This window comes from Salmo salar, chromosome 10, assembly GCF_965601325.2.
Source record: "Salmo salar chromosome 10, fSalSal1, whole genome shotgun sequence".
In the NCBI taxonomy this organism is placed as follows: domain Eukaryota; kingdom Metazoa; phylum Chordata; class Actinopteri; order Salmoniformes; family Salmonidae; genus Salmo; species Salmo salar.
Window position 1 is genome coordinate 26,243,592 of NC_138300.1, and position 14,669 is coordinate 26,258,260.

The 14,669-nt window shown below is 44.0% G+C and overlaps 1 protein-coding gene across 1 annotated transcript in view; it reads left to right on the forward strand.

The window, feature by feature from the left end:
• LOC106613872 (ephrin type-B receptor 1) overlaps positions 1–14,669 on the forward strand; it is a 215,925-nt gene that overhangs the window by 142,625 nt on the left and 58,631 nt on the right. The window contains exon 5 of the mRNA XM_014216576.3: positions 8,555–8,890. Coding sequence (XP_014072051.1) covers positions 8,555–8,890 — 336 coding nt within the window. The remainder of the gene's footprint in view (positions 1–8,554; positions 8,891–14,669) is intronic.

The window sequence follows — 14,669 nt, forward strand, 5'->3', positions numbered from 1 at the left end:
GAGGTCCTGAGCGCTCGTTAGCAGGTTTTCATCAAGGATCTCTCTGTACTTTGCTCCGTTCATCTTTCCCTCGATCCTGACTAGTCTCCCAGTCCCTGGTGCTGAAAAACATCCCCACAGCATGATCCTGCCACCACCATGCCTCACCGTAGGGATGGTGACAGGTTTCCTCCTTACGTGACGCTTGGTATTCAGGCCAAAGAGTTCAATCTTGGTTTCATCTGACCAGAGAAGCTTGTTTCTCATGGTCTGATAGTCCTTTATGTGCCTTTTGGCAAACTCCAAGCGGGCTGTCATGTGCCTTTTACTGAGGAGTGGCTTCTGTCTGGCCGCTCTAACATAAAGCCCTGATTGGTGGAGTATTGTAGAGATGGTTGTCCTTCTGGAAGGTTCTCCCATCTCCACAGAGGAGCTCTGTCAGAGTGACCATTGGGTTCTTGGTCACCTCCCTGACCAAGGCCCTTCTTCCCCGATTACTCAGTTTGGCCGGGTGGCCAGCTCTAGGAAGAGTTTTGCTGGTTCCAAACTTCTTCCTTTTAAGAATGATGGAGGCCACTGTGGTCTTGGGGACATTCAATGCTGCAGAAATGTTTTGGTAACCTTCCCCAGATCTGTTCCTCGATACAATCCTGTCTCGAAGCTCTACGGCCAATTCCTTCGACCTCATGGCTTGGTTTTTGCTCTGACATGCACTGTCAACTGTGGACCTTATATAGACAGGTGTGTGACTTTCAAAATCATGTCTAATCAATTAAATTTACCGCAAGTGGACTCCATTCAAGTTCTAGAAACATCTCAAGGATATCTATAGAAACAGGATGAACCTGAGCTCAATTTCGAGTCTCATAGCAAAGGGTCTGAATAAGGTATTTCTGTTTTTTATTTTTAATAAATTTGCTAACATTTCTAAAAACCTATTTTTCGTTTTGTCATTATGGGCTATTGTGTGTCGATTGAGGGGAAAAAAATATTTTATCCATTTTAAAAAGGCTGTAACATATCAAAATGTGTAAAAATTTAAGAGGTCTGAATACTTTCCAAATACACTGTATATGTACATAGCTACCTCAATTACCTCGTGCCCTTGCACATCGACTTGGTACTGGTACTCCCTGTATATAGCCATCTTATTTTTTACTTGTCATTGTTATTAGTTATTCACTGTGTATTTATTCCTCATGTCACTATTCCAAATTAGTTTTTTGCTTTAACATTGCATTGTTGAAAAAGGACCCGTAAGTAAGCATTTCACTGTTAGTTTACAGCTGTTGTTTGTGGGTGTAATTAAATAGTGCTCCTGACTGCAGGCTTCATATAGAGACTTTACTCTCAAACACACTTTGTTCCACCACAGCCGCCACGTGGGACCCTGTCCCTGTAACCATTAGCAAGTCATAAACCATCCACACTCACACAAAATGTCTTCCTCTCAATTTTATGGAACGAGAAGAACTAAAAATGAAAAGAGGTGAGAGAGGAACAGATGACGATATCAGAGTAAATTAGTTTCTCCGCTTACCTCCCTACAATGACTAACATTCTGCATACCATTTTATACATTTAGCCAATGTGAGTAGATTTTGGGGTAGTTGTTTGGAATTTTATTCAGAAACCAACTGTCACCCTGTCTTTTTAAGTACTCCCACTCACCACTTTTACTGTTAAAAGTACTCAAAAGACACAGACAGAGACAGCAGCTGCATAGCGTATGATTACAGTGGTGAAGTGCGCATGCATATATGATTCTGCAGCTCTAATCAATGTAATGAATGCATGGTTGAATCGCAGGGCCCACCCGTGTCCTTAACCTCTCACAGTTTATGTAAAACAGGATGTATCAGCTTAAATAATTAACCCCCCCCCCCCCACTGATTGAGTGCTTAATTGAGAACAGTTCACTTGAAAGCTCTGCACAGTTGTGGAAGGCAGATCTCTGAGGAAACAGCATGGAGCAGAGCTCCCTGAAGCCAGCCTCGTAGGGGGTATACATCTAAGCATCCTTGTTACCGTTTGCATGTTACTGACTCACATATTTATTCTACTTATTATTCACCAAATTATCTTACAGATGAAGGGGGATTTCGGAATCACAAACAAACACACCCACCCACACACAAGAACGTACGCACATGCGCGCACACACACATGTTTGTTTTACTGTCCTCCTTGCGGGACCAAACAATTGATTCCCATTCAAAATCCTGTTTTCCCTAACACCTAAACTTAACCCTGAATTAAACCTAACGCTAACCCTAAACCTAACCTCTAACCATAATTCTAATCCTAATTGTACCCCTAAACCTAAAATATAATTTTTCCATGTGGAGACCGGCGAAATGTCCCCACTTGTCAGAATTTTTTTCTTTTAATATCCTTGTGAGGACACACACACACACACACACACACACACACACACACACACACACACACACACACACACACACACACACACACACACACACACACAGTCTCTACTGTTTCCCCCTGCTCAAAGACTGTGCAGTAGAGCAGCTGTTAGGCTGTGTAGTAGTATCAGTAGGCGCGAGGCAAAGCAAGGTGTGTGTGTGTGTAGAGTGGGCTAGTATTCTGCTGCTCCCTCTGTCAGATTAGCAGGGTGATGGATTGATACGCTCCCCGCTCTGTCAGTAGGAGAGCAATACTACACTGTAACCATGGAGCCTCACTGCTGAGCCCCCTGCTCCTTCAAAGACCTATCACTACTACACCTACTGGTGAAGAGGAGAACGTTGATGTTTCAATTATTCTAATTGAAGCAGCACCCTTACGGCAAGCCAGCAGTGTTGCACAGCGTGTGGACCTGGCAAAACATCGATGCTAATTACCTGGAGTCAGATAGAGACAGTAGCTATTACTCCACCTGGGAAAGGAGTGATGAGACCCATCCTACATTCACATATCAGCTCCGCCTCACGCAGAGGCAAGCATGTTAATGTCTGTAGCTGTGAGATTAACTCCTCATATTTAGTCTGTGGTCATTGCGCTCACACACACACACACACACACACACACACACACATTATGCACACACACACACATGCATTATGCACACACACGCATTATGCACACACACACGTACACACACATACACATATATGTAAAAACAGGGACATGGTGTCACGCCTGCTCCCGCTCTCTCTCCCTGGCACTCTTTGGGTGCCAGGCTGCCCAGCAGTGCGCACTACTGCCACCATCATTACGCACATCTGCTTCCCTCGTCATGTGCACCAGCGAATTATTGGACTCAATCACCTGTTTAAGTCACTTTAACCATATCAGTCACTTTAACCATATCTACATGTACATACTACCTCAATCAGCCTGACTAACCGGTGTCTGTATGTAGCCTCGCTACTTTTATAGCCTCGCTACTGTATATAGCCTGTCTTTTTACTGTTGTTTTATTTCTTTACCAACCTATTGTTCACCAAATACCTTTTTTGCACTATGGGTTAGAGCCTGTAAGTAAGCATTTCACTGTAAGGTCTACACCTGTTGTATTTGGCGCACGTGACAAATAAACTTTGATATGATTTGATTATTACCTCCCCTATATTTGTCAGTTCCCCAGTTCTGTTCCACGGCTGCTGCATTAATTGTCATTCCTGTTCTATGTCGGTTCCAAATTAAATGTTGACTCCCCGTACCTGCTTCTCATCTCCAGCGTTGGTTCTTACAGAATGCAGCAGCCATCAAATGAAGCATCGGGGAGTGCTGGCTTTTCAGTTGGGGGTTGACGTCGGGTCCGGGGGCTGCCGCCGATGGAACCGGGGATGCCTTAGCTGGATCGTCGGGTTTCCATGCCCTAGTCAGCTTGAGGTTTCGTTTCCCTGGTTGGCTCGGCAGGCGCCCATCCCACGTCAGGCCTCAGCCGGTTCGCCAGGCTCCCACGCCTCAGCTGGCTCACCAGGCTCCCACGTCCCAGCGGGATTGTCAGACTGTCACGCCTCAACCGGATCGTCAGGTTACCACGCCTCAGCCTGTTCGCCAGGCTCCTACACCCCAGCCGGCTGGTCCAGCACCCATGCTTCGGCCGGCCCGTCAGGCTCGTCCAGGTGGGATGCCGGGTGGCGACCCTAGAGGGGGAGTACCGTCACGCCTACTCCTGCTCTCTCTCCCTGGCACTCTTTGGGAGCTAGGCTGCCCAGCACTGCGCACTCCTGCCACCATCATATCGCACACCTGCTTCCCTCGTCACGCGCATCAGCGAATTATTGGATTCACCTGGACTCAATCACCTGTTTATTACCTCCCCTATATTTGTCAGTTCCCCAGCTCTGTTCCCCGCTGCTGTATTAATGTTCGTATGTCGTTTTGTTACCCGGTGCTGACATTGTTCCTGTCCTGTTTAATGTCTGTGCTATATTAAAATGTTGACTCCTCGTAGCTGCTTCTCATCTGCAGTGTCGGTCCTTTCACATGGTCATCTCTAACCCAGAATCACCACAGAGTCTCATGAAATATGCAGGTTGCGTGTCGACACACACCCTCTTCCCTTTGCTTTCACACGCAGACATAGACAGCTACAAAAGGTCGCCATGAAACATAAAAATAAGCTGTTGCTCGGATTGGAATTGAAATGGCCTCTCATGGGTTTTTCCTTGAAAGGCATGGTTGAATGTTAAAGCCGCCTTGGCATCTTTAGAGCAGACAGTTTCAGACTGCTGTGCCCCTTAGGTTTTGATATAGCACATGGCAGAAGCACTGAGTACTGTAGTCTAGAATAGATTGACATGCAAAAAACAATTTGTCTCTGAGACATACCCATTAAAACCTCCTTTGGCTGTTCTTTGTTAGGAAGTCAAGTCACAGACTCCTGTTTAAATTCAAGGGCCAACACTAATGGTATACTACCGGAATTACTAGCTGTAAGTAACTGCCAGAATAATGGAAACACTTGAGTAAATGAGGGATACAAAGTATATTGAAAGCAGCTGCTTCCACACAGGTGTCTTTCCGGAGTTAAGTAAACAATTAACATCCCATCATGCTCAGGGTCATGTATAGAAATTGCCATTATTTTGGCTACCTTTGCTATGCCCCCATAGGATGACAATGCCCTAATCCGCAGGGCACGAGTGGTCACTGAATAGTTTGATGAGCATGAAAACTATGTAAACCATATGCCACCAGATCTCAACCCAATTGGAAACTTATGGGAGATTCTGGAATGATGCCTGAGATGGCATTTTCCACCACCATCAACAAAACACCAAATTATGGAATTTCTTGTGGTAGAATGCTGTCGCATCCCTCCAATTGAGTTCCAGACACTTGTAGAATCTATGCCAAGGTGCATTGAGGCTGTTCTGGTTCGTGGCGGCCCATTGCCCTATTAAGACACTTTATCTTGTTGTTTCCTTTTATATTGGCAGTTACCTGTAAATACTATAATAAAACTTAAACAAATGTCCCTGTGAAATAACTTTTCATTGAATCATGTAATTCCCTTTTATGAACACTAAAGGGCAGTTTTGTCATGGGCCTCTCCACAGGGTGTCAGGAATGCCTGATACAGATCACAGTCCGGCCTGTTATTTCCCTCTGGGCACATTCCAGAGTGGCAAAAGCGGAGAAGGAGAGAAAAAGAACTGGTCTGGCCGAGGAAGAAGTGATCCTGGATGTGGATGTGAGGCCTAGCTGTGTAAACAGAGGTGTGATTGTTAGCGTGTGGTGTCGTGTGCCGACAGACTTCCAGATGGAGTCTTGGTGTGCTGTTGGGTTTAGCCTTTAGCTCTTGGTCTTGCTGGGGTTGTCTTTCATGTGATGGGCCTTTCTACTTACTGCAGAATAGTTTGGAGGGTCAATGCACAAGATTCTTTTTTTGTACTTATTTTTTTCCTCACTCTTTGCTCACAGAAATGAATACAAACTTTTTAGGCTTTTGATGAATCTACAGAGACTTCTTGTATGGACTGAATTATGGTTTCTCCATATGTGAACCGTTATTGTAACTAAGTTACAGTATGTAAATATGTATTGAGGAGAAAAAAGTTCATTATACACTTTTAATTGCATGTTAGCTACAGAATGTTAGCTAACCCTTTGGCTCTTTCACTCTGAGGCCTCCTGCTAGTTTTGTACAGAAGGCTGGTTTTCCATCAAAGGCTAGCCAATGGCAAAACGATTACCCCCCTGTCGCGTCCCTGAGGGCAGGGGGACAAGGTGCAGTTTCAATTACTCTCAAGTTCATTAGAGTGTCTGCTAAATTACTCAAATGTAAATGTAATTAGCATGGATCTACAGACCAGTCTGTGGGTCTGGGTGTCGATAACTCAACTTGGTGTATGGCGGTCCTGTCCCACTGAGCCAAATAAACCTTGACCCCTGCAGCTGATGGACAATGGGGGAGAGAGGCAGAGAATGGTAACTAACGCTGTGGACAAATTAGATCCTCTCACAAATGAAAGAGGGAAGGCGAGAGTTGCCATAATGGCAGGTAAAATTAGCTGTTAAGTGGTGATCACATCAGTCTTTTCAACCCCTCCATAGTTTTTTTTCGAAGCTGAGAAGCAGGTCAAAGACATTGGGCCCTATTAAGCACAGACAGGCTTTTGACAAAGGACCAGTGACCCTGTGTTGTGTGAATCGAGTCATCCCAGCTAAAAGAGTCTCAAATTAGAGATGGCCACACATGGCAATCAACACCTACTTACAGTCATATCGAGATACTTCCACATCTACATAATTACATGTATGAACAAACAGTAAGCAATGTATGCTCATACATTGCAGTGTTCACAAGAGATCTCTACATATGGCTCTGGTTCACTGTGATGTTGTTGTGTACAAGATCTCCTGAATCTTGCTCGTCTTCCCTCCCTTGGCTAGTCTACTGCTGGCTACTGTAGAGTTGCTGTGTAGAGCCCGGCCACTCTTCTCCCCAGCAGCTGACAATTAGGCTACTGGAGGAGTCCTCAGACTCCCACTGCTGGTTTTGCCCCTCACAGCGAGAGAGAGAGTGTGAGGAGGTGGATCAGAAAGAGAGACTAATATAAAAGAGGGAATATTGACCAATCAGATCACAGCTGTGACTTAGGGAGACGAAAAGTAGAGGAGAGAAAGTGAAACAGAAAACTCTGGCTGCTAAGGCATGGTCAGACCCCTGTGTGTACAGTACATTTATTTTTTTATTTAACCTTTATTTAACTAGGCAAATCAGTTAATTTACAATGACAGCTTAGGAACAGTGGGCTAACTGCCTTGTTCAGGGGCAGAACGACAGATTTTTTACCTTGTCAGCTCGGGGATTCAATCTTGCAACCTTTCAGTTACTAGTCCAATGCTTTAACCACTAGGCTACCTGCCGCCCCGTGGGGAACTGCTACCAGAAAGGCATATGTTAAATTGGTCAGCCAACCCAATCATCTGTCACCTCTTGATTCACTGGTCGAATGGTCAAATCACTACGGAAGATTGGAGCACCACAGTGATTGTTGGGCCTTTGTGAAATTGTTAACACACACAATCGATTATTGTGCAGGTAATCTTGCAAGTTTTGAGAAGAATACAGCCACTATAGGGAAATATGTGCATAGAAACATGAATGGCAAAAAACTCAGATAATATTTTGTGACGATAATAGATTTTGACTCAAACACAGAGATAGAAATGGTGCACAACAAAACCAGAAGTCCCTGGCAGGGATCCCAGTGCCAGATGAAAGGTACATGTGAAATGTAGGGAAACTATTTCAGTGGAGGAGAGATAGAGACCAGTATGTGTGACTGTGTGTGAGCAGGAGGAGATTGGGTATGAGGTTGGTTGAAGGGGGTGATTGAGTGGTGTAATTTCTGCTCCCATGATGTGCTCTGTCATGTTAATGGTATTGCTGCAACACGTGCACATCAAAAACACATGGGCTAAATGGCAGCTGCATGATGTGTAATAACCGTCAGTAGGTACTAATTTCAGCTAAATGCAGAGCTATACATAGATACATACTGTATCTCTGACTAAATGTAATGCACATGATGTATTTGCCAACATTACAGATGACTAGTAAAACAGTGGGAGTTACATTATGTATGTGTGTGTGTACATCTTCTGACCGAAATGAGCAGGTGGGACTGAAATGAGCAGGTGGGACTGAAATGAGTAGGTGGCATCAGTGCTATATGGTGATTCCTCACAAAACTAGATTTTCAAGACATTTAATCCATAGAAGGGTTATTTTGAGGAAGGATTGTTGCCATGTATTTGACATTTGTATCTTAAAGCATAAATGAGAAATAATTAATTGAAGTTGGAATATTTGTGAAATTTTGGCCTTACCCAGGCTTCCTTTAAGACTCCAAAGGACCCTTAATGGTATTTTTTGTTGTTATTTTTTCTTGAGGAATCACCCTAAACGTTTACATCTGAATTATAATTTTTGTTGATCACTTTAGTTGATCCTAATATCTCTTTCACATCAGAGTGCAGTGTCTTGTTGAGTGTCATATTACAGTTTTTGCAGGTTGTGGAAACAGTGCAACATGTTCAGAATATTGTTCAGTATATTCATGTCTGCATTGCATTCCCTGTCCTTTTACAGGTGTCCCCTCTGGTCCCAGGAATGTCATCTCCATCGTCAACGAGACCTCGGTGATCCTGGAGTGGCACCCGCCTAGGGAGACTGGCGCCCGCGATGACGTCACTTACAACATCGTGTGCAGGAAGTGCCGTGCGGATCGGCCGTTGTGCTCCCACTGTGATGACAACGTGGAGTATGTGCCCAGGCAGCAGGGCCTGACTGAGACCAGGGTGTTCATCAGTAACCTGTGGGCCCACACCCCTTACGCCTTTGAGATACACGCTATCAATGGCGTCACCAACAAGAGCCCCTACCCTGCCCAGCACGTGTCCATCAACATCACTACCAACCAGGCTGGTCAGTGGCATTGTACAGCACCATGCTTTGTGTCTCACACCATGCTTTAAAATACATGTTAATGTACAGGCATTCACAACAAGTACATTTCAGTGGTACACGTTTCAAGGTAACTGCAACAAAAAGGTCTGAGACAGTCTAATGGTCTACAGTCAAGCTTTAGCCCTATACTGTATACAATCGATTTTCTCTGTCCTTTAATAAGATGGATGCTATTGATAGCCGTCTTGTATTCTTGACTGAAAGCCTTCCTCACTCATCAACAGAATGAGTCAACAGACTCAACACAATCCTGTACATTGCTATTGATCAGCAGCAATTAAATCCCAAGGTTACATTCTTGTGATTTTTTTGTTGTTGTTGTCAATAAGTGAAGCTGTTTCACCTGTTGCTGTTAGGTGAGTTTCTATTGAACAGCCTCCCCTGGCAACCATTATAGACTTTTGTTCTGGAAATCAATGCCCTAAGGCTTATATTTATCATCCAAATGATGAATGCTATTGCACAACAACACATCAGCGCTACTGGCATTTCTTGTTTTTTAAACCGGAGACATTCTAGAACATTCTAGAACCAAAGGGAAGGCTTTTGATCTTTTGTCAAGACTTCACTTCGGCTGTTTTGGATTTTTCATGACGTTTTCAATATTCAAGCATCGCAGATTGGTTTATTACTTGTATGTCTCTCACAATACAGACAACACCATTTCGGAGGTAGAATTCAATGTAAGTCATACAATGTATCTTTCTATCGCTTTCTTTTGTTATTGAAAAATCATATGGACTTGATAATTGATAATAAGTCCTTCCACTTTTAAATATGGCGTGAATCAGCCATATCAGAATCTATCAAACTTCTGTAGGTTGGTGTAATGAGGTGTAATACATGAAGGAGAGATTGTTTCATTGGGAAGCCATTCTAGTACTCAGTGGTCCTGTCATACGGTATACCCATGGGTAACACCAGGCCAGCCAATGATGCCTCTCTCTCCAGACATAGGACTCGTTGTTAGGAAGACTTGAAAAAGTCTTCTTGAAAAGGATTATAGTCATGACTCTCTTCAGTGCTCCACTGTGAATGTTCTTGGAGGAACATCAAGATTGTATCTTACGCTGCAATATTGCTTTCAATTAAATGGAACTATGGTTACTGAGCTAACACCGTGTTCAGTTGCATTCAATTATAACCATGTGTTGAACCAAACAACAGGCTATAGAGAACACCTGGAGTCTACAGTGCCTTCAGAAAGTATTCATACCCCTTGATCATTTACACATTTTGTTGTGTTACTGCCTGAATTTAAAATTGGTTAAATTGAGATATCTTGTCACTGGCCTAAACACAATCCCCCTTAATGTCATGGGGGAATTATGTTTTTAGACATTTTTACAAATTAATTAAAAATGAAAAGCTGAAATGTCTTGAGTCAATAAGTATTCAACCCCTTTGTTAAGGTGAAGTTAATTCAAATCAAATTGTATTAGTCAATGCAAATAGTCCAGGTAGCCATTTGATTAAGTGTTCAGCAGTCTTACAGTTTTGGGGTAGAAACTGTTAAGGAGCCTTTTTGTCCCAGACTTGGCGCTCCAGGACCGCTTGCTGTGCGGTAGCTGAGAGAACAGCCTATGACTTGAGTGGCTCTAGTCTTTGACAATGTTTAGGGCCTTCCTCTGACACCACCTGGCATAGAGGTCCTGGATGGCAGGAATCCCTCTGTAGCGCCTTGCGGTCGGATGAAGAGCAGTCGGAGGCTGAGCGGTTGCCATACCAAGCGGCGATGCAACCAGTCAGGATGCTCTTGATAGTACAGCTGTAGAACTTTTTGAGGATCTGAGGTCTCATACCAAAAATCTTTTCAGCCTCTTGAGGGGGAATAGGCATTGCCATGCCCTCTTCATGACTGTCTTGGTGTGTTTGGATCATGATAGGTCCTTAGTGATGTGGACACCAAGGAACTTCAAGCTCTCAACCCGCTCCACTACAGCCCTGTCGATGTCAATGGGGGCGTGCTTGGCCTGCCTTTTCCTGTAGTCCACAATCAGCTCCTTTGTCTTGCTCACATTGAGGTCAGGTCACTCTATAGGTAGTCTCATCGTTTGTGATCAGGCATACCACCGCCGTGTCGTCGGCAAACTTAATGATGGAGTTGGAGTCATGTGTGTCCACGCAGTCATGGGTGAACAGGGAGTACAGGAGGGTCAGCATGGCGGATGTGTTGTTGCCTACCCTCATCACCTGGGGGCAGCCTGTAAGGAAGTCCAAGATCCAATTGCAGAGGGAGGTGTTCAGTCCAAGGGCCCTCAGCTTAGTGATGAGCTTGGAGGGCACTATGGTGTTGAATGCTGAGCTGTAGTCAATGAACAGCATTCTCACATAGGTGTTCCTTTTGTCCAGGTAGGAAAGGGCAGTGTGGAGGGCAATAGAGATTCCATCACCTGTGGATCTGTTTGGGCGGTTTGTGATTTGGAGTGGGTCCAGGGTTTCTGGGATGATGGTGTTGATGTGAGACATGACCAGCCTTTCAAAGCATTTAATGGCTACAGAGTGAGTGCTGCAGGGCGATAGTCATTTAGGCTGGTTACCTTGGCGTTGAGCACAGGGACGATGGTGGTCTGCTTGAAACATATACAGTTGAAGTCGGAAGTTTACATACACTTAGGTTGGAGTCTTTAAAACCTGTTTTTCAACCACTCGACAAATGTCTTGTTAACAAACTATAGTTTTGGCAAGTCGGTTAGGAGATTATTTCACTTATAATTCACCGTATCACAATTCTAGTGTGTCAGAACTTTAGATACACTAAGTTGACTGTGCCTTTAAACAGCTTGGAAAATTACAGAAAATGATGTCACGGCTTTAGAAGCTTCTGATAGGCTAATTTACATCATTTGAGTTAATTGGAGGTGTACCTGGGGATGTATTTCAACGCCTACCTTGAAATTCAGTACCTCTTTGCTTGACATCATGGGAAAATCAAAAGAAATCAAACAAGACCTCAGAAAAAAAATTGTAGACTTCCACAAGTCTGGTTCATTCTTGGGAGCAATTTCCAAACGCCTGAAGGTACCACGTTCATCTGTACAAACAATGGTACGCAGGTATGAACACCATGGGACCGCACAGCCGTCATACCGCTCAGGAAAGAGACGAATTCTGTCTCCTAGAGATGAACATACTTTGGTGCGAAAAGTGCAAATCAATCCCAGAACAACAGCAAAGAACCTTGTAAAGATGCTGGAGGAAACAGGTACAAAAGTATCTATATCCACAGTAAAACGAGTTCTATTTTGACATAACCTGAAAGGCCGCTCAACAAGGAAGAAGCCACTGCTCCAAAATCTCCATAAAAAAGCCAGACTATGGTTTGCAACTGCACATGGGGACAAAGATTGTACTTTTTGAAGAAATGTCCTCTAGTCTGATGAAACAAAAATAGAACTGTTTGGCCATAATGACCATTATTATCTTTGGTGGAAAAAGGGGGAGGCTTACAAGCCGAAGAACACCATCCTAACTGTGAAGCACAGGGGTGGCAGCATCATGTTGTGGGGGTGCTTTGCTGCAAGATGGACTGATGCACTTCACAAAATAGATGGCATCATGAGGCAGGAAAATTACGTGGATAGATTGAAGCAAGATCTTAAGACATCAGTCAGGAAGTTAAAGCTTGGTCGCAAATGGGTCTTCCAAATGGACAATGACCCCAAGCATACTTCCAAAGTTGTGGAAAAATGGCTTAAGGACAACAAAGTCAAGGTATTGGAGTGGCCATCACAAAACCCTGACCTCAATCCTATAGAACATTTGTGGGCAGAACTGAAATGGCGTGTGCGAGCAAGGAGGCCTACAAACCTGACTTAGTTACACAAGCTCTGTCAGGAGGAATGGGCCAAAATTCACCCAACTTATTGTGGGAAACTTGTGGAAGGCTAGCCGAAACGTTTGACCCAAGTTAATCAATTTAAAGGCAATGTTACCAAATACTAATTGAGTGTATGTAAACTTCTGACCCACTGGGAATGTGATGAAATAAATAAAATCTGAAATAAGTAAGTCTCTCTACTATTATTCTGACATTTCACATTCTTAAAATAAAGTGGTGCTCCTAACTGACCTAAGACAGAGAATTTTTACTAGGATTAAATGTCAGGAATTGTGAAAAACTGAGCTTAAATGTATTTGGCTAAGGTGTATGTAAACTTCCGACTTCAACTGTAGGTATTACAAACTGGGTCAGGGAGAAGTTGAAAATGTCAGTAAAGACACTTGCCAGCTGGTTAGAGCATGCCCTGAGTACACATCCTGGTAATCTATCTGGCCCTGTGGCCTTGTGAATGATAACCTGTTTAAAGGTCTTACTCACATCGGCTACAGAGAGCGTGATCACACAGTCGTCCGGAACAGCTGGTGCTCTCATGCATGGTTCAGTTTTGCTTGCCTCGAAGCGAGCATAGACTGCATTTAGCTTTTCTGGTAGGCTCGTGTTACTGGGCAGCTCACGGCTGGATTTCCCTTTGTAATCCATGATAGTTTGCAAGCCCTGCCAAATCCAAGAAGCATCACAGCCGTTGTAGTAGGATTAGATTTTTGTCCTGTATTGACTCTTTGCCTGTTTGATGCTTTGTCAGAGTGTGTAGCTGGATTATCTTATTAGTGCCCGGATTAGTGTCCCGCTCCTTGAACGCGGCGGCTCTAGCCTTTAGCTCAGTGCGGATGTTGCCTGTAATCCATGGCTTCTGGTTGGGATATGTACGTACGATCACTGTGGGTACGACGTTGTAGAGGCACTTATTTATGAAGCCGGTGACTGATGCGCTATTCTCCTCAATGCCATCGGCTGAGTCCCGGAACATGTTCCAGTGTGTGCTAGCGAAGCAGTCCTGTAACTTAGGATCCACCTCATCGTACCACTTCTGTATTGAGTGCATCACTGGTACTTCCTGTTTGAGTTTTTGCTTGTAAGCAGGAATCAGGACGATATAGTTATGGTCAGATTTGCCAAATGGAGGGCTTTGTATCTGACGCTGTGTGTGCCGTGAAGGTGATCTATACTTTTTTTCCCTCTAGTTGCACATGTGACATGCTGGTAAAAATGAGGTAAAACAGATTTCAGTTTTCCTGCATTAAAGTCCTTGGCCGCTAGGAGCGCGGCCTCTGGATGAGCATTTTCTTGTTTACTTATGGCCTTATACAGCTCGTTGGGTGCGGCCTTAGTGCCAGGATCGATTTGTGGTGGTAAATAGACATCTACGAAGAATATAGATGAAAACGCTCTTGATAAATAGTGTGGTCTACAGCTTATCTTGAGGTACTCCATCTCAGGCGAACAAAACCTCAAGACTTCTTTAATATTAGAGATTGTGCACCAGCTGTTGTTGACAAAGAAACATACACCACCACCCTGATCTTACTGGAGGCTGCTGTTCTTTCTTGCCAATGCATGGAAAACCCAGCTAACTGTATATTATCCATGTCCTTTTCTGCCACTACTCAATGAAATATAGGAAATTACAGTTTTTAATGTCCCGTTGATAGGATAGTCTCAAACGGAGCTCATCCAGTTTATTCTCCAGTGATTGCACGTTTGCCAGTAGAACGGAGGGTAAAGGCGGACGTATCCACTTGCTGATGCAGTCTCACCATGCATCTGGATCTTCGACCTCTGTAACGATGTCTCCTCTTCATACGAATGACGGGGTATTGGACCTGGTCCGGGAGGAGCAGCTACATTTACATCTTTAGTCATTTAGCAGACGCTCTTATCCAGAGCGACTTACAG